Source organism: Protomyctophum parallelum (genome assembly GCF_964188405.1).
Source record: "Protomyctophum parallelum genome assembly, chromosome: 14".
Lineage (NCBI taxonomy): Eukaryota > Metazoa > Chordata > Actinopteri > Myctophiformes > Myctophidae > Protomyctophum > Protomyctophum parallelum.
The window spans coordinates 18,724,736-18,749,609 of NC_139709.1; the positions used below are offsets into that span (position 1 = coordinate 18,724,736).

The following is a 24,874-nucleotide window of genomic DNA, read 5'->3' on the forward strand; positions in this document are numbered from 1 at the left end:
TCTATAGATTCTGCAACTGAGACCACCTATGGGTCGTGATTCTTAACACTTCCCCTCACTGTGCTGTGAGCTTGTAGATCGGCTATTTCTACCAAATGTTGGGCCACAGAACAGGGAGTTAGGGGCGTTGCACTCTCATCAGGAGTTCAAAGCTTCCATCCATAAGTTTTATGTCCTACTTGAGAGTTTGACCTGGGGTCTTCCTGCCGTGTGGTAGACCAAACATCTACCCCTCAGCCAGGAGGCAATCCCCGCTTGGCGTGGGGAGATATTGGGCTTATGAGCTTCAGGCAGTACTACTTGTCAACCAGCAGGTGTTGCTTCCCCCTCCCCCCATGCTGAATCCCCACAATTCTGAATTGGGTCAAATAAGAACTGTGTTCCAAAAATCACACCTGTGTCAGTGAAGCGAGGGGCGCTCTTTTCATCATACATCATCATACATCATCTTATTTTGGCCAATAACAATTTGCGCCCTCACTTTTATCTTCATTATGTACTTTGCTCAGCCAATCAAATCATCACTATGGAGTGATCAGCCAATCGCAAGCCAATGTTTGTGTTCACACAAACCCGGAAAGCTGGGCATAGGAAGGGCTACCGCCTCTCAAAAATAAACAACTGATCCCGGCGGTTTCACTCATATGGTTATGAAGCATTAACTGATGGTGAGAAACTGCAGCTGAATTAGTAAAACAATTGCCAGAAACAGACCGTTTCAAATATGGGTGACTAATTATCGTAAACAATACAGAGCCAATACAGAGCCATGACAATATCGCTATTTTCTTTACCACAATTATTATATGAGACGATTCTAAGATGACTCAATGTTATTCATCTGCTGGGACGCAGAAGTTTTTCTCTATGGAGAATAAGTTATTCTCCATAGAGAAAAACTTGCTGCAGACGCAGCAGATGAACGAGTGATGTCAGGACTTCGGTACTCTATAGGCGGTCCACCTCCAGCAACTGACTGCAGATGTGCTACAGTATAGTTACGTTTACATACCTGTACTGTTTTAACATACTCTACCACCTCTCTCTCTCTCTCTCTGTGTGTCTCTATCTCGCTCTCCCCAGGCCCGCCCATCATCTCCAGTGATTCGGTTCAGTATGCAGTGAGAGGGGAGAAGGGAGAAATTAAGTGCTACATCGCCAGCACCCCTCCTCCTGATAAGATAGTGAGTACTACTGTATATGTAGTGTATGTCCTCTGTGGGGACACCACTGTATGTCCTCTGTGGGAGGGACACTACTGTATGTCCTCTGTGGGGACACTACTGTATGTCCTCTGTGGGGACACCACTGTATGTCCTCTGTGGGGACACTACTGTATGTCCTCTGTGGGGACACTACTGTATGTCCTCTGTGGGGACACTACTGTATGTCCTATGTGGGGACACTACTGTATGTCCTCTGTGGGAGGGACACTACTGTATGTCCTCTGTGGGAGGGACACTACTGTATGTCCTCTGTGGGGACACTACTGTATGTCCTCTGTGGGGACACTGTCCTCTGTGGGAGGGACACTACTGTATGTCCTCTGTGGGGACACTGTCCTCTGTGGGAGGGACACTACTGTATGTCCTCTGTGGGAGGGACACTACTGTATGTCCTCTGTGGGGACACTACTGTATGTCCTCTGTGGGGACACTACTGTATGTCCTCTGTGGGGACACTACTGTATGTCCTCTGTGGGGACACTACTGTATGTCCTCTGTGGGGACACTACTGTATGTCCTCTGTGGGGACACTACTGTATGTCCTCTATGGGGACACTACTGTATGTCCTCTATGGGGACACTACTGTATGTCCTCTATGGGGACACTACTGTATGTCCTCTATGGGGACACTACTGTATGTCCTCTGTGGGAGGGACACTACTGTATGTCCTCTGTGGGAGGGACACTACTGTATGTCCTCTGTGGGAGGGACACTACTGTATGTCCTCTGTGGGAGGGACACTACTGTATGTCCTCTGTGGGGACACTACTGTATGTCCTCTGTGGGGACACTACTGTATGTCCTCTATGGGGACACTACTGTATGTCCTCTGTGGGGACACTACTGTATGTCCTCTGTGGGAGGGACACTACTGTATGTCCTCTGTGGGAGGGACACTACTGTATGTCCTCTGTGGGGACACTACTGTATGTCCTCTGTGGGGACACTGTCCTCTGTGGGAGGGACACTACTGTATGTCCTCTGTGGGGACACTGTCCTCTGTGGGAGGGACACTACTGTATGTCCTCTGTGGGAGGGACACTACTGTATGTCCTCTGTGGGGACACTACTGTATGTCCTCTGTGGGGACACTACTGTATGTCCTCTGTGGGGACACTACTGTATGTCCTCTGTGGGGACACTACTGTATGTCCTCTGTGGGGACACTACTGTATGTCCTCTGTGGGGACACTACTGTATGTCCTCTATGGGGACACTACTGTATGTCCTCTATGGGGACACTACTGTATGTCCTCTATGGGGACACTACTGTATGTCCTCTATGGGGACACTACTGTATGTCCTCTGTGGGAGGGACACTACTGTATGTCCTCTGTGGGAGGGACACTACTGTATGTCCTCTGTGGGAGGGACACTACTGTATGTCCTCTGTGGGAGGGACACTACTGTATGTCCTCTGTGGGGACACTACTGTATGTCCTCTGTGGGGACACTACTGTATGTCCTCTATGGGGACACTACTGTATGTCCTCTGTGGGGACACTACTGTATGTCCTCTGTGGGAGGGACACTACTGTATGTCCTCTGTGGGAGGGACACTACTGTATGTCCTCTGTGGGGACACTACTGTATGTCCTCTGTGGGGACACTACTGTATGTCCTCTGTGGGGACACTACTGTATGTCCTCTGTGGGGACACTGTCCTCTGTGGGAGGGACACTACTGTATGTCCTCTGTGGGGACACTGTCCTCTGTGGGAGGGACACTACTGTATGTCCTCTGTGGGAGGGACACTACTGTATGTCCTCTATGGGGACACTACTGTATGTCCTCTGTGGGAGGGACACTACTGTATGTCCTCTGTGGGGACACTACTGTATGTCCTCTGTGGGGACACTACTGTATGTCCTCTGTGGGGACACTACTGTATGTCCTCTGTGGGGACACTGTCCTCTGTGGGAGGGACACTACTGTATGTCCTCTGTGGGGACACTGTCCTCTGTGGGAGGGACACTACTGTATGTCCTCTGTGGGGACACTACTGTATGTCCTCTGTGGGAGGGACACTACTGTATGTCCTCTATGGGGACACTACTGTATGTCCTCTATGGGGACACTACTGTATGTCCTCTGTGGGAGGGACACTACTGTATGTCCTCTGTGGGGACACTACTGTATGTCCTCTGTGGGAGGGACACTACTGTATGTCCTCTGTGGGGACACTACTGTATGTCCTCTGTGGGGACACTACTGTATGTCCTCTGTGGGGACACTACTGTATGTCCTCTATGGGGACACTACTGTATGTCCTCTGTGGGGACACTACTGTATGTCCTCTATGGGGACACTACTGTATGTCCTCTGTGGGAGGGACACTACTGTATGTCCTCTGTGGGGACACTACTGTATGTCCTCTGTGGGAGGGACACTACTGTATGTCCTCTGTGGGGACACTACTGTATGTCCTCTGTGGGGACACTACTGTATGTCCTCTGTGGGGACACTACTGTATGTCCTCTGTGGGAGGGACACTACTGTATGTCCTCTGTGGGGACACTACTGTATGTCCTCTGTGGGGACACTACTGTATGTCCTCTGTGGGGACACTACTGTATGTCCTCTGTGGGGACACTACTGTATGTCCTCTGTGGGGACACTACTGTATGTCCTCTGTGGGAGGGACACTACTGTATGTCCTCTGTGGGGACACTACTGTATGTCCTCTGTGGGAGGGACACTACTGTATGTCCTCTGTGGGAGGGACACTACTGTATGTCCTCTGTGGGGACACTACTGTGAGATCGGCTGGCGTTTACTTGTGAAGCAATCGTGTGTCTGTCTGCGTGTTGACATGAGAAATGCAGTGCGACCCCGCTGATCCAAGTGAGAACACACGCAGGTGGAGGGTCGCTCCCCGTCTGCCCTGCCTGAAAAGCTCTTTACGCAGGAAGAATACATTAGGCAAACAGACTATTAGCAGTAAGAATAGCCTCAGTGCAGAATAGGACTACATTGTTTTAGGCTACTTTTCTATAGAATAGGCTGATTGCTCGCAACCTCTGCTCTCCATGGGCGACCAGGCAAAACCTCCTCAAAACCCCCATGACCCAGCTACGTACCATGGGCGACCAGGCAAAACCTCCTCAAAACCCCCATGACCCAGCTACGTACCATGGGCGACCAGGCAAAACCTCCTCAAAACCCCCATGACCCAGCTACGTACCATGGGCGACCAGGCAAAACCTCCTCAAAACCCCCATGACCCAGCTACGTACCATGGGCGACCAGGCCTTCTGCTACGTACCATGGGCGACCAGGCCTTCTGCTACGTACCATGGGCGACCAGGCCTTCTGCTACGGACCGTTGAATGCGCTGAATCCACCTGAGAGCACCACAGGCTGTTGATTCTGTTAAGAGAGTCCAAAAAGACCTTTAGCTCTTTAACAAAGCATTCATTTAGCTACACTGGATTTAACTCCAGGCTTTATGCCCTTATGTTTTGTTTTGGTTTCTTGGATCTTTTATAGTGGTGTGATGTTTTTATGCAAATGCTTATTAATAAACATTATTAACATGACAAGGCATTAAAGGAGCTTTTGAAATGCTGGGAATTGTTCCGTTCATGCAGGTTCCGTGTTCAGCACCGTCCTGTAAAATGCGGGAACGTCGTTAAACCATCCTCGGTTACGACCAAAAGGTCAACCGTTGGTCAAATGTGGACTGACAGGGAATGTGAAAGAGCCACACTCTCCCTTCAGTCCTTCAGCTAGTACTTTTTATAAGCCACACTCTCCCTTCAGTCCTTCAGCTAGTACTTTTTATGAGCCACACTCTCCCTTCAGTCCTTCAGCTAGTACTTTTTATGAGCCACACTCTCCCTTCAGTCCTTCAGCTAGTACTTTTCATGAGCCACACTCTCCCATCCTTCAGCTAGTACTTTGGGAATGTGAATGAGCCACACTCTCCACTCTCCCGTCCTTCAGCTATTACATTATAGGTGCCGTTTAGCAAGGCACTTAACCCCCGCAGTTGTTTCAGTTAACCTGCTCAGTCTGCCCATGCATCGCTCTATAAATATCTATACTGAATAAAAGTATATTACACTACATGGGTCCTTCTCGGCACATTTTCGACACTTTCTGCAAGCCGTGTGTGTGTGTAAGTTTTTCTTACATCGCATGGAGCTTCCCAGTGCATGAGTGAATAAATGGAATGAAACATGTCCGGGATTGCTCACAACTCACTACCCAGACACATGTCAGAAAATGGAAATCAGAGCTATATGGCTGTTGGGGGCGGAAGGGGAGAGTGAGCGAGAGAGAGAGAGGACAAATGAAGAGAGAGAGAGAGAGAGAGAGAGAGAGAGGGAGAGAGGGAGAGAGAGAGAGTAAAATCTGTACCTTTCAGTGTCAATTATCCAATTGTGGAGTGTGGACATGACAGGAAGAAGAGCTTTTAAAAATCCGCGGCTCACTGTCTGTCGCTCTGGCAGAGTGCTCTGAGCGCATAATGTGAGATGACATTATAGTCTCTGCTTAATGCGGACACACAATGCTTATGAAATATGGAATATGATGCTCTGTGTTCTGTGTGTGTGCGTGCGTGCGTGCGTGCGTGCGTCCGTGTGTGTGGGTACATGTGGGGGAGGGGTTATGAAAAAAAAGTTTTATGAGAAGATTTCATATTGTGAGAGAGACCATTCGATAGAGAAAGAAATGGACAAAGAAACAGAAGAAAGAAAGAAAAGAAAAGAAAGAAAGAAAGAAAGAAAGAAAGAAAGAAAGAAAGAAAGAAAGAAAGAAAGAAAGAAAGAAAGAAAGAAAGAAAGAAAGAAAGAAAGAAAGAAAGCAAGCAAGCAAGCAAGCAAGCAAGCTTTGGGAGGTAGAAAATGGTTGATCTACTTCAGAATGTGGCATTTATCTTTAGTTAAACCAGGTTAAAAGGTACATTAGCAAAAACATATGGGTGCATGCATATTTCATAGCTTCATGCTTCATATATAATAACTTCATATCAAATCTCTACCTCAGCACATTTTGAGTGGAGGAACCCGCTTGCCGTTTTATTGCTCGTGCTCAGGTGTGTGCGTGTGTGTGTGTGTGTGTGTGTGTGTGTGTGTGTGTGTGTGTGTGTGTGTGTGTGTGTGCGTCCGTGCGTCCGTGTGCGTATTTAAATTTTGCCCGAATCGCTCATACATTTTGCAACTACAGTCTACTATAACAATAAATGTGCAGTAAAATCTTCAGTTGCACTGTGAGTGTGTGCCAAATGGAACCGAATGAGGGACCTGTGTTCGGTTCCATATGTCAAATTAACACTCAGGATTTTACAGTGTAGGAATCGCAAAGTTTTAATTCAGACCGCGCTCGGAACAAATACTCATTTACAAGGTGTGGGCATCCATAATTTGCTTTGCTTAGAACACCTTTCATCTCGCAGCGCTCTCCATCTGGCTGCTGTCTGCGAGCTGGCTTTGAGTGTGTGCATATGTGAGTGTGGTTTGTCTACAAGCTATCTGCGTCTGTGTGTGCGACTGACTGTGCGTGTGCCCACTGCCCACTTCCCAATATGTCTGTCTGTTTGTGTTAGTAGCAATGGCAGTGGAAGCTCTAAACATTACAATTTGACCGGCCAAAGCTGTGGTCAGATTACACTATTTCGTAGAATCGCTGCTTCTTCGCTATAGGAAAGGAGCCAGTTTAGGTCGTTTGGGCATCTCAAGGTTCAAGGTTCAAGGTTTCTTTATTTGTCACACCAATATTTATGTCAGACATATAGAGGGATGACATTTCGTTTCTCTGTGCAATAAAAACAAAACAAATAAAACAACAAGTAACAGTAGTGCAACAGATTAAAAGGCAATAAAGTGCAATGATAAAAAAAAAAGGATGCCTCTTGGGCATCTCCCTAGGGAGGTCCATGAGGCACGTCCCACTATGAGGAGACGCCGGGGCAGACCAAGGCGCAGTTGGAGGAATCACATCGACTCACTGGCCTTGGAACATCTCGGGATCCCCCAGGAGGAAGTTACCGGTACTAATGTTGCTCTGGAGAGGGAAGTCTGGAGCTCTCTGGTGGAGCTGTTGCCCCCGCGACCCGGCTATGGACAAGCGGTTGAAGATGGAGGGATGCATGGATGGATAGTTTCGATGTACTTAGTTACTTCACACCACTGAATATACAGTATATCTATTAAATACTTAGAAGCTCAGACAGCCAGGCATATCAAACCAACCACGCAGCGCCACGCTGCAGCTCCAGCTATGCAGAGGGAGGACTGTAAAAGCAAAGTGTCAAACACAAAAGTTGATTACAGGGAGTCGGACCATGTGGGGGCACGGTTGGTGTGCCCTTTAAAACGTGCTGAGTTGAGCGTCTTTCATATCCGTGACTCATGTTTGTCTTTAGCTGTCAGTCTGGCTTTCATCCTCTCACCCCGTTCTCCATCTCATCCGTCATCCTGCTGTTCTGCGACTTACAGCGGAATGTACGCCAGCGTGAACACACCACCCCCCCCTGCCCCCCGCCCCCCCGCACCTTATCGCTCCTTATTCAAATGACGCCGATGAATATTCACACTGTATTCCCCTTCCGATTCAAAGGGAGATCGCTGATTATTCATCCATTGTGACAAAGTGCTTTGAAAGCAGATTTGTCTTTTTGATCCGACATTCATATGCTGGGACGATAACAGAGGGAGTCATTTCCAAACGGAGTTGTCCCCTTTTCCAGTGTTGATTCCGTGGACTAAAACTATGACAAAAAATAGTAGATCTACAAGCTCACAACGCATTGCACTGCAACTGTGAGCTTACAGATCAGTTGTTTTCAGCGGGTGCGTGTGTTTGTTCCGACAGTCCTACAGTCAAGAGTCAGACACTCTACCCAAAACCCGACCCTAAACCTAACCTCACAGGAAGCCACAGGTTAGTTTTAACCTGCCACGGGTTAGTTAGTTGTAACCTGCCACGCATGTCGGGAGCGACAGGTTAGTTTTAACCCGGCCACAGGTTAAAACTATTAACCACGGTTATGTCTGGATCGACGGTGTTGTCAGACTAATGCCTGTCGGACTGTAATTAGTATGTCTAACAAACGTGTGCACTGCATTTCCAGCATGCAGCCAAGCCTCAAATCAGCCACGATGCCATCAAGGCCCGCCAAAATCAACTGTACAAACTAAACACTAAAACATTTCCGATGACTAAAACCAATTATTATTTATTCAAAAGACTATGACAAACAAAATGTGCTGTCCAAATCAACCCTGCCCCCCTCCCTCCTCTCAGGTGTGGGCGTGGAAGGAGAACGTGTGGGAGAAGGAGAAGGGCACGCTGCTGGAGCGCTACACGGTGGAGCAGAGCAAGCCTCCGTCGGCGGGCGGCGCCGTGCTCTCCACGCTCACCATCAACAACGTCATGGAGTCAGACTTCCACTCGCCGTACAACTGCACGGCGTGGAACGCCTTCGGACCGGGCACCATGATCATCACGCTGGAGGAGACAGGTATGCTGAAGTCATCCCATCCTGATCCCTTCTTATTTCATTAGGGCCCATGCACCCGCCCCACAAACCGCCGTATTTAAACCCTATACAGTGGTTACAGTGGTAGTGTATTTTCGTGCTCGGACAGACATCAGCCAGAGACGGACACAGCCAGGGACCCAGAGACACACATAGGCACCACTCAAAAGTCCTTTGAAAATAGCTCACAATGCTACTGAGCTTGTAGATCAGCTATTTTCAAAACAGTCTATTTTAAAATGGAAGAAATGTATATAGGGCTGAAGTGGTGATGTTTTGTAATAATCAAAATCTACAAAGTAAATATAACTAAGGTTCTCAAATAATTGTAGTGGAGTTGAAGCATAATAATATTTGCTGCTGAGATGTAGTGCAGTAGTAAAACTACTGAAAATTGGAAATAGTAAAAAAAATACCTCAAAATTGTACTTGAGTTGACCGGGGTCCCTCAGGGGTTTATACTTGGTCCCCTCCTTTCTTCCCCTTGACACAAAATCTATTTGGCGAAAACAGCCAATCTCCAAGCTCAGGGCCCGTTGCGAGGTGGCACGTTGTGAGCTTGTGGATCTGCTATACCAGCGACTATTTCCCCCAGAACAGGGACACTAATAGGGTTCAATGACGTTGTGTAAATGAAAATGTAAATCAAGGCTATTCAAGGTCAAGGTTAATCAAGGTGGTCTTTATGGTTATGTCTTGTGCACGGGTACAAAGGAGTACAGTAGCCATTAGCATTTCACAAGCCTATTTGTCTTTGCTCTGGCCAGTGGGTCCACGTGTCCAACAAATCTGTCTCGTGACTGCAGAGCCACTTTAGCAAAGGTCATCACTGGGGTTTCCATTTTATATATAGCTCAACGTGATCTTCATAAATATTACAAGATGATACACGATCCGTCTGTGTTCTTGCCAGCACACGTCTGTCTTTCATAATGAGTAGATACGCTCCACAGTGTTTTGTCCCAAATGGGCTGCCGTTAAAGGGCGACTTTACCATTAAACCCACCGCGCACGCTCTGAGCTGTGGTGCGCTCGGGAGGGAGTTATGTACATTTTCACCTCTACCACTCTTTGTTGGATATAATAATATCAGATTAAGGCAAGAAAAGGTTTGGTCCGGAATTCTTCTTTAAACTCTTGTTTTGCATTTAATTATTCATGCAGTCAATGCTCTTTGCCTTGGCCTGTTGATAGCTGTGACTGACAACTAACAACAACTGTTGTACATATTGTTACTTCGAGTCCAATACGATATACATACCAAATGAGAAATGAACTCTTTACAACGATATACAGTACAGCACGTGGTTATTCTGTGTCATTTCCAGCTTCATCTACCAGCTCTCAGAGTTCAATATTACAGTGCACACACTATAACAGAATTTCATCCATACACGTGCCTGCCATCATGAATAAAAATAACTCAACATTTTTGAAAACCTTTCTGCCAATACTCCAATATTCTTCTGTAGGCCATGATGTCACTATTACAGAAGAATGACTGTCACGACTGTAATTAATTGTATTTGGAGACACGTAGTTCAAGTTCAAAGTCATTGTAAGACCTGCACTCACGAAATGACTGCATCCTTGATAATGCAATAATAGATGTTTTAGGATAGATCAGATTAGATTAGATTTGAGCGATACATTTTTGAGGCTGGAAACCAGACGAATCTGCCAGAGCGAAATACGGCCATGCCAGGCTAATGCACTTTGGGTGAAACCATTTTTCCACTAAATTGATTTACTGCGTAGAAGGTTTCAGGCTCTAAACAATACCACAGCTGCACTTAACGTTCAGAAGTTTGTGAACAAAATGTTTTGTAGCGTGCTGCGTGACTAGCGTCATAAATGATCAGAGGAACAGCCATTAGCAGTGGTACTTATTTTTCCAATTTCCAATACTTTTACTTCCTTCTCCACTACATCTCAGATCCAAATGTTGTACTTTTACTTTGCTACATTTATTTGAAAACTTGAGTTAACCCATTTTGACCTGAGATCAGATTAAAAAAATGTCTTGAACATCCTGACAGTTTTCTGTCGATTTAAAAAAATAGCAGACCAGCTCATAGCGCGGTGCGCTATGAGCTTGTAGATCTGCTATTTTTCAATAGCTAAAGCATATCATAATGCTAACACCAAAAGGGGTTCCCACCCAAAATGGGTTAACTAGTTTCTTTAGATTATTATTACAAAACATACACTACCACTTCATTTCTACAAGCTCTATTTTCAAAAGATTTTGTATACATTTGAAAACTTGAAAGGGGGACATTCTGACAAATCTGTTTACGTTGAGGCAGGTGGAGGCGGCCTCTTCACTTCCGGTTTAGTTCCGGTTTTATCGATCGCCTAGCAACCGAGAGCTATTCATACGGTGGTGAAGAGCGCGATCAAACTGCCATTGATGGAATATTCCATCATTTAGATGGAATATTCCATCATTTAGATGGAATATTCCAAAAATAGCAGTGAACGGTTGGATTTAAAATGTCGGAATATTCCGTCAATGGCAGTTACTGCTTGTTGTGGGTGCAATAAAGATGAGTGTGATTGAATACGAGCCGTTGTTATTTGTTGTGTTCTCTGAGTTCAGTTGGGTTTGGATGTGTGTTTCTCTCCTCCTCATGAGTTGCATTTATTCTGAGCCTGCAGCATCCTCCTCGGCTAGAGGCACAAAGAGCTAACCTGTAGGCTGACAGGCTGTTTCCACAAGTCTCCTAGCAACAATAAATAACCTGTTCAAACTGAAACGGAATTTTGGTTCAGTCGAGTACATTTACTTAATGCTGTACTCAAGTACAATTTTGAGGTATTTGTGTATTTCCAATTTCCTATCTGCTATTTTCAAAGATTTTGTACGCATTTGAAACCTTGAAACGGGACATTCTGCATTTTGGTACAAAACCTTTGTACTTTAACTCGAGCACATTTTGAATTCCGGACTTTTACTTTCTACATAGCAGTATTGATACTTACATACATATATATATATATATATATATATATACACACACACACACACACACTTTTCCCACCACCACACGGTGTCTCCTCTGTGTGTCTTTTCTCCAGAGATCGTTCCAGTGGGTATAATAGCCGGCGGTACGGTGGGATCCTCCATCTTGCTGCTCATATTTCTACTGGCACTGGCCTTCTTCCTCTACCGCCAACGCAAAGGCAGTGAGTACACACAGTACACACACACCTCAGCTGTCCAAACTGTCTATTGTCTGTGTGTGCGTGCGCGCGCATGTGTGTGTGTGTGTATGTGCACATGTGTGCGTGCATGCACACACGTAGATTTGCGTGCGCTTGGCCAAATCCATCACTCTTTCTTCCCTCTCGCTGTCACTCTGCCACAGCGTGTCACACAGAGAAACTATCGCCAGCGGTGCATAGCTCCTCATTCAAATGACATCAATGAATATTCATGCTTCTTGTGGCGCGCTGCCTTTAAAACGCCTACCATAAATTTCTCCTTTGATTATTATGCCCGCGACGAATTGTACCGATGTAAAACGGCGTGTCACTCACAGCGAAGCTTGCATGCGGGATGGAACAGCGGGAGAACATTATAAACACAACGGCCTCTTAAAAGAGACCGCGGTGCTGTGTGAAAAGTCAGTGTCGCAATTATAGGCCAGAAGCATGGACATTTTAGGTACAGTAACTGGTTCCAGGCTTTGCAAGAGAATGGTTCATGTTCACGAATACATTATAGACTGTGCCAGTCCAGGACCATAACATACTGTACTGCACATCATTAAATTCCGAACGCTACAATTACACGTGCAGTCAGTATGGTTGGAACTCTACTCCTCCATCAACCCTCGTCATACTGTACATACAGTATGTCCAAAACTGTTACTTTTCAGGATTCAATTTAAAAAACAGCCAAAGTAGCAGATTGACGAGCTCAAAACGCACTTTGAGCTTGCGGATGTTCTACTTTTGATGCTTTTGTGTGACACTGTAGTACGATCAAATGTTAATGTAAGAAAAATCACACCCGTGTGAACTGAGTGGTGCAACTCCCCCCCCCCCCCCCCGCCCTCTCTCTCTCATTACCAGGCAACAGTGCAGCACTATCTCTCTCTGTTTCTGGCACAACAGCGCCCCTACTGGTACTCATATACTGGTGCTCACTGCTCATTAACCAACACATAGTAGTCACATAGGTGAACCAACACATAGGTAGTCACATAGGTGAACACGGACATTGCTGTTCCTTGGAGTGGTTGCACCACTCAAAAACGAGGTTTCTGCCACGATGTCAACCAATAACATGTGGCCGTTCCCAGGTCACAGAGGGGTCACGCTATCAGCCAATAATAACGTGTGTCTCCTCCCAGGTCACAGAGGGGTCACGCTATCAGCCAATAATAACGTGTGTCTCCTCCCAGGTCACAGAGGGGTCACGCTATCAGCCAATAATAACGTGTGTCTCCTCCCAGGTCACAGAGGGGTCACGCTATCAGCCAATAATAACGTGTGTCTCCTCCCAGGTCACAGAGGGGTCACGCTATCAGCCAATAATAACGTGTGTCTCCTCCCAGGTCACAGAGGGGTCACGCTATCAGCCAATAATAACGTGTGTCTCCTCCCAGGTCACAGAGGGGTCACGCTATCAGCCAATAATAACGTGTGTCTCCTCCCAGGTCACAGAGGGGTCACGCTATCAGCCAATAATAACGTGTGTCTCCTCCCAGGTCACAGAGGGGTCACGCTATCAGCCAATAATAACGTGTGTCTCCTCCCAGGTCACAGAGGGGTCACGCTATCAGCCAATAATAACGTGTGTCTCCTCCCAGGTCACAGAGGGGTCACGCTATCAGCCAATAATAACGTGTGTCTCCTCCCAGGTCACAGAGGGGTCACGCTATCAGCCAATAATAACGTGTGTCTCCTCCCAGGTCACAGAGGGGTCACACTGGGCAAACCGGACATCAAGGTGGAGACGGTCAACAAGGAGACACACAGCCTGGAGGAGGAGGCGGCTAACGTCTCCACGGCAACACGCATGGTCAAGGCCATGTACTCTGTGAGTACATACCTCCATACTGAGTATATGTACTCTGTGAGTACATACCTCCATACTGAGTACATGTACTCTGTGAGTACATACCTCCATACTGAGTATACAGTATGTACCTCTGTGAGTAATATAGACCTCCATACTTACTGAGTGACCTGGGGCCACGGACACCAGCTGTGTGGCTTACATGTTTACCACACACACACACACACACACAGGAGAAGATATGTATGTGCACTTGCACTTGCAAGGATACAGTACACATACGCATTACGCACGCGCACACACACACACACACACACAAATGCGAACACAAACTCACATGCACACACAAGTGCAAGTACGCACATGCACTCTCATGGGAATGTGCGTGCACATTCTCACAGACACACAAGACATGCAAATTGCCAAGGAGTGCTAGACGCTGAAAGACACAGATGTACACGCATGAATGCACACACGCACATACGCACGCGCACGCACTCATAAAAACATGCACACACACACACACACACACACACACACACACACACTCATACCGTTGCACAGAATGCTAAACATAGTAGTCAGAATACTAAATATGCATACAAATATGAGTGCACACACACGGAAGCAGCACAAAAGGAACACGTCGGTCACACACACACACACACACACACACACACACACACGATTGCAAATGCTATCAAGCACAACTGAGGATACTCTGGAAGGCATTGTTCTCAGAGGGGCTCAGCCCTCAAAGAGAGAGAAGAGAGAGATAGGGGGAGTGAGGGGGGTTGGGGGGGAGGCAGTGAGGCAGAGAGAGGGAGGTGGTCTTCCCCCGGGGAGAGGTTTTAAAAACTCATCCAAAGCCTTCATCCAAAAAAACAACAACAACTAACCGCTTCTTGCTTCTCTTGCCCTCGAAACAGGACGACCAAAAACCTGAAACTGTGTTTTCCTCTTCCCTCTCTCCCTCCTTATCTTCTCCTTTCCTTTCCTTTCTCGACCCTCCCTCTCTTTCCATGTGTGTTTGTGCGTTTTTCCGTCGTCTGATGGTTTAGTTTTTGCCCTCTGTTTCCCTCTCTCCCTCCACTCAGCCGTTCAAAGACGACATGGACCTGAAGCAGGAGATGAGGAGCGTTGAGGCCCTGGACACCCGCGAGGAGTACGAGCTCAAGGTGAGAAGTGAGGACCGACCCCCTAGCCCATCCCCCTTTTGATGGTCACTTCAGGCACATGCTGCTGCCTGTTACAACGCATGCTTTGCTCTTATTCTAAGGAAGTGGTTCTCAACCATGTGGGCCCCCAAATAATTGCCAAAACACAAAGATTATTGGCCCGGACAGCTGGTGTAGTGATCCGGGAACCAATATGCTGCTGACAGCGTGTTGCGGGTTCAAGTTCCCGACGAACTTTGCTGCGTGTCACTCCCCATTTCCTGTCAGACTACTGTACACTAGTAGTATCTAAAATATTAAAGGCAGAAAAATACCCCAAACATGTCTTAAAAAAAAAATATATATACTGGTATCTGATACTTTTTGATGCTTTTTAATTTGAATCCTGAAAAGTAACACCTTTGGACATAATGAGGTTTCCGCACGACAGAGTCTCAGAGCCGATATGTGTTTTTATCTTGCGATACCGATAAAACCATAAGTTAAAGTAGACCACCGCTTTGAATGTTATCAACCAGTTTACTTATGACCATGCAACCATGCAATGGAGCCAGTAGGCTCTACTGGAGTCTACTGGCTGCTCTACTGGAGTCTACTGGCTGCTCTACTGGAGTCTACTGGCTGCTCTACTGGAGTCTACTGGAGCTCTACTGGAGTCTACTGGAGCTCTACTGGAGTCTACTGGCTGCCAATAGGAAACACAGAAGTGAAATTACTGCCGCAGTGCCGCCGAAGCGAAAACATTGTGAAACTTATCGCCGTGTCGGACAATGGCTGACAACAACAACAATGTCTCCGCGGCTCCAGTAGAGCCTACTGGCTCCATTGCATGGTCTTTATAAGTAACCTACTGGTTGATATTGGTTACTTTTCATTCAAATACGCTAAGTAGACTGTGTTAGTTCCATTGATCCAAGCCACAACACAATCGATCGATCATTAAAAAAAGCATGCTCTGAAAATGCACGCGGCCCACCCATCTGACCACTCAACATCGATAGGTGGCCATGGAAAAGGTCCAGAGCCATTGTTCTAAAGCCATGTGCACTATTATTTGAACAACCCTTACAGTTTACCACTGCCATCTGTTGTACAGTATCACATCATTTCCCCAAAATGTGATATCTTTAACGCCCCAGCTGTCTCACAGAGCATGTCCTTGCTCTGCTCATGAGAGGCCCAATCCTGGGATGCAGCTACAGCGAGGGTTGAGTGCTGAGCGCGCATGGCTCCCTCCCTCCCCGACATAAATTAATTCATTTCAAATCAGAATGAGAATCCATTACCGCTGCCTCACACGTTTCGCCGTGCTGCAAGCGTCGCAGTTCATCAGCGCATCAAAGTCACAGCTGAAAATTCATACTGTAATGATGCCAAACGTACACGATCGGTTTAATCTCAGTACAGCTGAGCCTCGGCACTCTCACGTAGAGTTCTACGCGCAGTTTGTAAACCGCATAAATGATTTATAGATTACGTTTTCTGCCCGGGTAAGCTGTGGGCTGTGTGACCGAAATTTGAGAGAGACTTACAGGGGAATTCCACTGCAGCGCAATATTAAAATGATTTACCCAATCGAGGCATAACTGATTGGATCTCCATAATGTATGTGGCCAAAGTGATCTCTGCACAGAAACGGCTGGCGCGTACAAGCTAATAAATGTAAACGTGATAATTACCCATACTGTACCTCTACACTCACTCCATTTTTGAGTGGTAACCACTCCAAGGAACAGCAATGTCCGTGTCCGTGTGTTCACCTATGTGTTCACCTATGTGTTGGTTAATGAGCACCAATATAATGAGTACCAGTAGGGGCGCTGTTGTGCCAGAAACAGAGAGAGGGATAGTGCTGCACTGTTGCCTGCAAATGAGAGAGAGAGAGAGAGAGAGAGAGAGAGAGGTGGGGGGGAGTTGCACCACTTAGTTCACACGGGTGTGATTTTTTAGTTACTATTTATTTTACTATCTAAACCCCTACATGACAAACTATGGATAAACCAAACAGTTCATGTTCGGTGACTCTGTCATTGCATTTTGATCAGATGGTGAGAGACTTCTTCCTCGGTTGAAGTCATATTTAAAGCAGGAAGCTATTATGTACTACTGTGTGGAATTACTATGGGATGAGCCGGGATGACTATAGGGATTACTATGGGATAGTGTACAAATACATCAATTTATTTGGGGGTCCTCGACATGAAAATGTTTGAGAACCACTGGCCCAAATAAGCAACTATACACAAGAAAAAAAAAAACTCCAACCCTCAACTACCAATATTTACAATCAACTTTACAGGAAAAACAAGCCCGGGTGGCTTATAATATATAGACATGGACATAATGCTTTGTTCATGCAGTGTTTTTGTGTATCTTGCATGCTGCACAGCTACTCATATGGATGCCACAGTAAATCATGGCCTTTTCCAGTGAGAAGCCACGGTGGCTGATATGTTAGCATGCTGTGATGCAGTAGTAGTGAGAACAACATCTATCTATTCTATCTATAAATGCGTGCACCAAGTCTCTGTATGTCTGTAATCCACGTAAATCCAAAACCGTTCGCCCCACCGACTTCAAATTCGACACACGCGTTCCACACCACCACAGGGAGTGCAGTGCCCGGTGTTGAGTGCCGGTTGTCCAGAACCAGCAAAAAAGCCTCTGCCCAGGCTCTGGACAGGGCCCAAATAAGCCAATTGGTCACACCTGATCACCCCTAGAACTCCATATATGGGCATAAAGGGACACAGACATAATAACTGGGTGGGGCATTAATTTCCAACTTGCATCGCTCCAAGTAGGCCAGTGCCCAACGGGCACCTCTCTATCTGTATTCATTCCACAGTCCCAGATGTTGGACTGCATTCTTGTACATTCTGGGGTTCACTGAAGTGACCCGAGCTAAGCGTGACCGACCGGCTTCTCTTGTGTCACTACATTTTCACCCAAAACAACGTGTACAACAAACAGCACATCTACATTTTGTGCACTTTGTGCTTACATCGTGTTCTCATACAGGCAGTGGTGGAAAAAGTACTCGTTTTTCTTAAGTAAAAAAGGGGGGAAAAGTATCAAAATTGCAATGTAGATGTACTCTGTTACAAGTAGAAGTCCCATATTCAAAATGTACTTGAGTAAAAGTACAAAAGTAAACTTATGTGTTATAATAATCAATCAAAGTCTACAATTTCCTCCCACTCTTTAGTTGAAAGGGTAATCAATAGAGCTTTTGACTGGGAGTCCTTAACAGTAAGCCACAGTGTGGAGAGTAGACTTGTAGACAAGCTTTTTCTGTCTGACAGCAGCAATATGCTACCAGCAGGTTTGTACCTGTAGCCTAACCATGCAGGTTACCGTATACTGTAGGAACTAGGGATGGGCCATATATCGGCAAACACAACGGTATGATAGTTGTTTTTTAATGTATCAGGTGGTGTCACATGGTGTGTGTCAGTGTGCGTGCGTGCGTGCGTGCGTGCGTGTGTGTGTGTGTGTACGTGCGTGCATGCATGGGCGATGCGTGTGGTGGGAGGAGCAAAATATACACGTATACTACTACTTACTACTTACTACTGAAGAGAGGAAAAGGAAGAGGCAGCGATGGCAGCCAGAAACATATCCATAAGATGTTGAACAAAAGATTGTGCTAAACTGCATTTATTCATGATGCTGGCAGCAGCATGGTGACTGCTAGAGTTTCTGCTAAGCTAACCAAACAAACAGCTTTGCGTTGCCAGATTTGCGAGTGAGAAACAAGCAACCAGGTCAATGAACATAAGTCCAAACGAAGCAACTAGGGCTGACTGTCAAACTTTATTGTCGAATGTTGTTTTAGAGCAGTGGTTCTCCAACATTTTCATGTCAAGGATCCCCAATATTTTAAAGCAACTTTACAGATAAACAATCTCAAAGTAGCTTATAATGAGGCTGCAGACTTGGCAACACTGTCTGTAGCTTGAACAGATCTACAAGCTCACAATATTAAATATTAGGTATTAAAGTTAAATCTGACTTGCCTAAACCAGCAGTGCAGATATACCCTTACATGTATTTTTCAGAATGGACAAAATTATTATAATGTTTTAATACAGAATGAGATCATATCGACATTGGTTATCTGCCATAACAGCAATTAATTATATTGGATATCGATGTAGCCCAAAACATCCCTAGTAGGTTATTTTCTCCATTATTATCTGGCCTTAACAGCCCTGTTCTTTCAGGACCCCACCAATGGCTACTACAACGTCCGAGCCACCACCCACGAGGAGGCGCGGCCTCAGTCTCGGGCCATCCACTACCAGGGCGAGTTCCGCCCCCAGAACCCTGGCGGTGGCGGCAGCGGACCGGTCGGCTCCGCCCCCGGTGGACCACCGGCCGGTGGGGGCGCCACCGGCAGCGGCATGCCCCCCGGCGGGGTGCCCGGCTCCCGGTCCGGCTGCTACGACCCCAGACCCCCCTCCAGGATGTCCCACGCCGGCTACGCCCAGTTCAACACCTTCACCCGGGCAGCGGCCGCCGCGCAGGCACAGAGCCAGCAAGCGCCGCCGCCGCCTAATCCCGCGCTCCCGTCTCCCGGAGACTATGCCGGAGACTGTGGCCTGTTGGACGCCAACACCCAGCTGGCCTACGACAACTACGGCTACCCCTCCCCCTCCCAGTACCCCAGCTACCGCATGGGCTTCGCCCCGCCCATAGAGGAAGGGCCGGCCTACGAGATGTACCCGACGGGACAAGGGATGAGTCAGGGCGCGGTGCAAGGAGGAGGCCCGGGGCCAGGACAAGGGCCCGGGCCGGGGCCTGGCCCGGGACCCGTACCGACTAGCCCGGAAACGGGACTGGGGAAGTATGGGAGTTCTACACGCTTCTCCTACTCATCGCCTCCCTCTGACTATTCCCACAGACACACGCAGAGAATGCAGACTCATGTGTGAGATACCCACACACACTGACGTACAGGTACACACCTGGATAGTTTCCTGCTGTGGTACTCTCTCACACTCTCTCTCACACACACAAACACGCACAAACACGCGCACACACACACACACACACACACACACACACACACACACACACACACACACACACACACACACACACACACACACACACACACACACACACACACACACACACACACACACACACACCTTCTACATACTTGAAACTCAAGCTTCAACTCCTTTTTTTCTGCAAAATCCTTTTTGTCAGTCTAAGTGTGGACACCCACAGGTCCATTTTTACTTGAGGTCTTTACACTTTGGAGCATGACAAATAATAAACGATACCAAAATCGTCTGTGAATATTTAGGATCAAAACAGTGGAAAACTCGACTGCGTACTATTTGCATTGCACGACTGTATTAATGACAAACAAGTTTGAAAAATATATATTTCCGGCGAATCAATTCGAACATAAAAGAAGAAAGCCTGTGTGTAAAGTTCAATTTGACACTCTTGGGTGTTGCTGTCCATGCAGTAGCTAGTGCATGAGGTTTGGGTTTGGCATACATCAGTGGATGTTATGATGTATACTTGGTCATGTAGCGGTGCACAGCACCCGTCCCACACACAGCCAGGTGTAACTCATGGCTGTAGCACTGGCATCAGTGCACAGTGCACACCGCGTAGTTTAGCAGCAGTAGTGCGTACAGATAGCAGCAATACATGAACAAGTTATCGCACACTACATTGACACTCAAAACACTTTAGCTTGATCTTTCTACCGTGTGCAATGTTACACGCTGGGACTAAAGGCAGCGAAAGCCACAATCAAGAGAGAGAGACAGAGGGACACGTGAAATGAAATGAGAAAAGAAAGAATGAAATGAGGGCACTTTTTTTTCGACAAGAAGAGGCAGAGCTGGAGGGTTGAAGGTGCAAAGTGTTGTCCTTTTCTCCCTCTGGGCCTCCTCTCGCTTATAGACAATATAATATCCCTGCTTCAACTCTTTCCCTCACATCCCATTTCTGTATATATAAGCAAAAAATGAATCTCAGTCGGGGTCATTTTTAGAGTTAATATTATTACCTTGTACAAACCTATACAGTATATATACAGTGTGATGCAGTACTTTGACCTATGGAAAACCTCCCTCTTGTACACACACACACACACACACACACACACACACAATATTAGAACATATCCACACGGAAAGACCTCTGTGATTTCTACAGCATCGGGGCAGCTTGGACTTTGATATCCGGATTTTAACTCCCGTCACCACCTAATGCCTCTTGCCGTTGGGTGGTGCAGGGCGTAAATAAATGGCATATAGCATACAATATCTGTATACCTGTGCTTTAGGTGGGATATTATGCTTTCTTAAGAGTGGTACAAAGACTGTGCGGTGTGCCAATGATTATGTGCCAAGTGCACGCAAGACGTGCAAACTCCCATTGGGGGGCAGAACATTTGGCGAAAACAGCCGATCTATAAGCTCTCAACTAGAGCTTGTATATGGGCTATTTTCGCCAAATGTTTACATCACATCGGATTTGGGAGAGATTCAGCGTAGATGTGAAATATTAGCAGACCTAGTATAGAGCCCTGAGGGGCCCCGGTCCACATCTAGACGAAAGGAAAAAGGGCGGGTAGCAAGACACTCAAGATGCTCCTTCCCTCGTCTTTTTTGATGTTATACCGGTATGTCATAATATTACATTTGTGTACCGTATACGTTTCATTTGAGGGTCAATGCTGTATATTTGTTGAAGTGCGACAGCTAGGGGAGAGAAAAGCGCCTTTGCGTTCCATGAATTTCTGCAGTTTGTACAAAAATACCTCCCCCATCTTCAAGTGTCAAACTGAATTTGTTTCTCTCACTTGCACAGTAGAGTAGACCTTTTTTGTTCCATATTTATACACAAACATACAAAAAAAAGAAAGAAGGCAAAACATTTTATAGTATTTTTATAAGGAGTTGTGGACCAAAGGTTCAGAGTTTTGGGTGACATTCACTTTTTCGGCATCAAAGTTGTGTTTTTGAGCTTTTTCTTTGGGGAGAGGTTTTATTTTTTAAAGGGGATGAGTTGGTCTTGGACAATGGACAATTAAATTATCAGCTGTTTGACCAGAGAGCCTTTTATGAGCAGCAGTCTGGGTGGCTGACATAGAACTTCCAAAACAGACACTGCTCACTTTGCGCACTGTTGCCAAAACCCTGCTTATAAAAATAAATAATATTTTTTCTTTTGCTACAGTATCCACTATCCACTATACTGTAACAATGCAGTACTGGGGGCTTTTACCATTGCTAGTGTACAATTCTTGTCCATCTTAAGTCTGCATTATTTCCTGATGTGTGAACATCATGTCTTGAAAATGAAAATCAATGAAAATCATTGGTAAATTAGACTTTTGTGACAGCTCTGTCAGTCTTCAGTATACATTATGGCCTTGGAACCGCTCGTACAGATGCTTATAAACATAATAATGTTAATACCAACACAAATCGAGCCGTAAAGAAAAATAACATGAGGCAACATTGTATGACTTTTGAGCCATTATGATTACAATGCCATGCTTTTCTGTGGCTCCAGACAGAGCATATACACGACACACTTTTTTACAGCGTGGACGCATACTGTTACCTCGTTAAAGCCCCTTTAATAGGGTTCTGACTGCAGCAGGCTCTCTGCATTGATGTGACCTTGAGTAAGGCAAGTCAATTTGATGAAAAGGAAGCATTGAGGCCAGTGGATATGCACGGGCCATCTGGATGCTTACAGGACACAGCCAACTCGCTACTTGATGCTACAGCCCCTCTTTACGCCTGCATGTTAGCATCAATTAGTTCTTACTCGCTCATGGTGCAAATAATAATAATTATTAATAATAATTATGATGATCAGTAACAATATGAGAGATGTAACAAAGATATAAAAAATGTGCCAATTTGTTTGATCCGTGATCGAGGTGATTTCTGCGGTTTTCACCACTCCTTTGTCTACAGACAGGCGGATCAATTTGCACTTCCCGTGTAACCCCTCCCCGGTGAACAGAAAGTCAAAAAGGTGACGCGCAGACGGCAAATAGTGTAGCCTATACAGACTCCCTAGTTTGTAACATTTAACCTCCATTTGTTTGGAATGTCCATTCTGCAATGGCTCTCCTTTTTCTATTCCTGTAGAAAAACAAACAAATATATAGATTAGAATAGACCTCTAGCTTGTATATATACATGTGTGTGTATGTGTGTTGTGTGGGGTGGGAGTTAGGGGAAATCATCTGTTACAGAATACAATAACATCACAAGCTCATTTCAATCAAAACATTCACTTTTGTTTCATAGATGCCGTCCCTCATGTCAATGGTATTGTATTACATTATAGTATGTCATCACCAATGGAAGGACTGATGTTGTAGTTGTACACATACTACTATTCTACGTTCCTTTGTATGCATGGAATGGGGGGGGGGGTCTCTGATTTCATCAATCCAGTATAGATAAATGGGAGTGGGTCAGTGGCATTCCTTTCTGTGGCCATAATGACTTCACAACCAGGCCACAAAATGGGCAAGTTTCCTTCTCCCAAATAGGCCAAACCCAGGCCAGAAGCAGGCATGCCTGGCTCATGGCATGGAGCTTCTCCAAGCTCTTCTCGATCCATGCTGTCTCATGTAATCCCTGGCCAATAGAGACTCCCATGTAGCCTGGTGTTCATTTTTAATGTGTTTGGAACCTCCATCGGGGCGACAAAAACTGTGCAGCAGAAATGAACTAAGCAGATAAACACTTGTAATAGTGCCGGCATTGCTGCCAGTGTGTGTATAATAGAGCCTGATCCTGTCGAATGCCGGAAATAGCAGTACAAGCTTGTATATTATGCTACTTTCGGTGCGGGAAACAGTCATACAACGGAGCATGCATCACGTCAGGAAAGCCGGCACACTACAGTATCTTGTGTGCATGTGGACACACCTGTGGACTTGTACTGTACATGTATGCATACATGCGTGTCGGCAACCTATAATCCCAACATTGTGTGATCTTGTGGGAGGGGACCGCCTGCTGGGCTGTAGGACGTGACAGAGAGACAGAGATGGAGAGAGACATCGTGTTGCCTTAGGACATGAGGAATGAGCCGACACAGTCCCTCTCGTCCCTCATCCAGCTGTTGAGCCTGTTCTGCTCGCTCCTTAAAGAGGGAGTGGGTTTTTCTTCTGCTTTATGGTTGGTATTTTCGAGTATATATTAAGACAATGATCTGTCCAACGTGTGAAGGATTTCATATCATTTTTTTGCACTTGAAAAGTGTGCGTGTGCGGTGTGTGTGCGTGTGCATGCAAGCGCGCGTGTGCGTGTGCTTGTGTGTGTGTGTGTCAGTGAATCAGCATATATATACCCTCCATATCATCGTTGTCACATTCTTATTTTATATTCTTATACATATTGTTCTTCAGATAAGATTATATATTGTATTATTACGTTCTGTTTTTGGTATTCGTTTCTTTCTATATCTGTTCGTCAAGACAAAAAAGACAAAAAAAGAAAACGTGCAAAAAATACAGTGCAAGATATTGAAACGTTTCTTTTATTTTCATGTTACCTTTTGTTTGTTGTATAACTTTTGTTTGCAAATTATATGTAATTATTTTTCCACAGTATTACAGAAAATAAATGATACACAGCTTTCATAAGAACAATGACAGGACCTCCTTTGGTTTGTGACTACACTCACTGTCTCTGCTCCAGTGGTGGAAAGTCTGGAAACAAACATTTACTCAAATACTGTACAGATTTCCAGTACTTCAGTACTCCACTACAACTTAGATGCAAATATTGTACTTTTTTACTCCACTACAATTATTTAAAAACTTTAGTTACTTTGTAGACTTTGACTAGTACAAAACATTCCAGCTCTCCAGTATATATATTTCGGCAGTAGATGTTCTACAAACCTCTAGTGTTTTTAATATGTTGATCAATTGAATACATAGG

The 24,874-nt window shown here is 45.8% G+C and overlaps 1 protein-coding gene across 2 annotated transcripts in view; it reads left to right on the forward strand.

The window, feature by feature from the left end:
• Positions 1–24,559, forward strand: part of LOC310871087 (kin of IRRE-like protein 1) — a 115,130-nt gene extending 90,571 nt beyond the window's left edge. For both annotated transcript variants that reach the window (XM_083782565.1, XM_083782566.1), the window contains exons 10-15: positions 1,084–1,184; positions 8,480–8,696; positions 11,796–11,903; positions 13,637–13,764; positions 14,841–14,921; positions 19,148–24,559. In XM_083782565.1, the coding sequence (XP_083638691.1) occupies positions 1,084–1,184; positions 8,480–8,696; positions 11,796–11,903; positions 13,637–13,764; positions 14,841–14,921; positions 19,148–19,858 (1,346 nt within the window). In that variant the 3' untranslated portion in view covers positions 19,859–24,559. The remainder of the gene's footprint in view (positions 1–1,083; positions 1,185–8,479; positions 8,697–11,795; positions 11,904–13,636; positions 13,765–14,840; positions 14,922–19,147) is intronic.
• Positions 24,560–24,874: the final 315 nt, after the last annotated feature.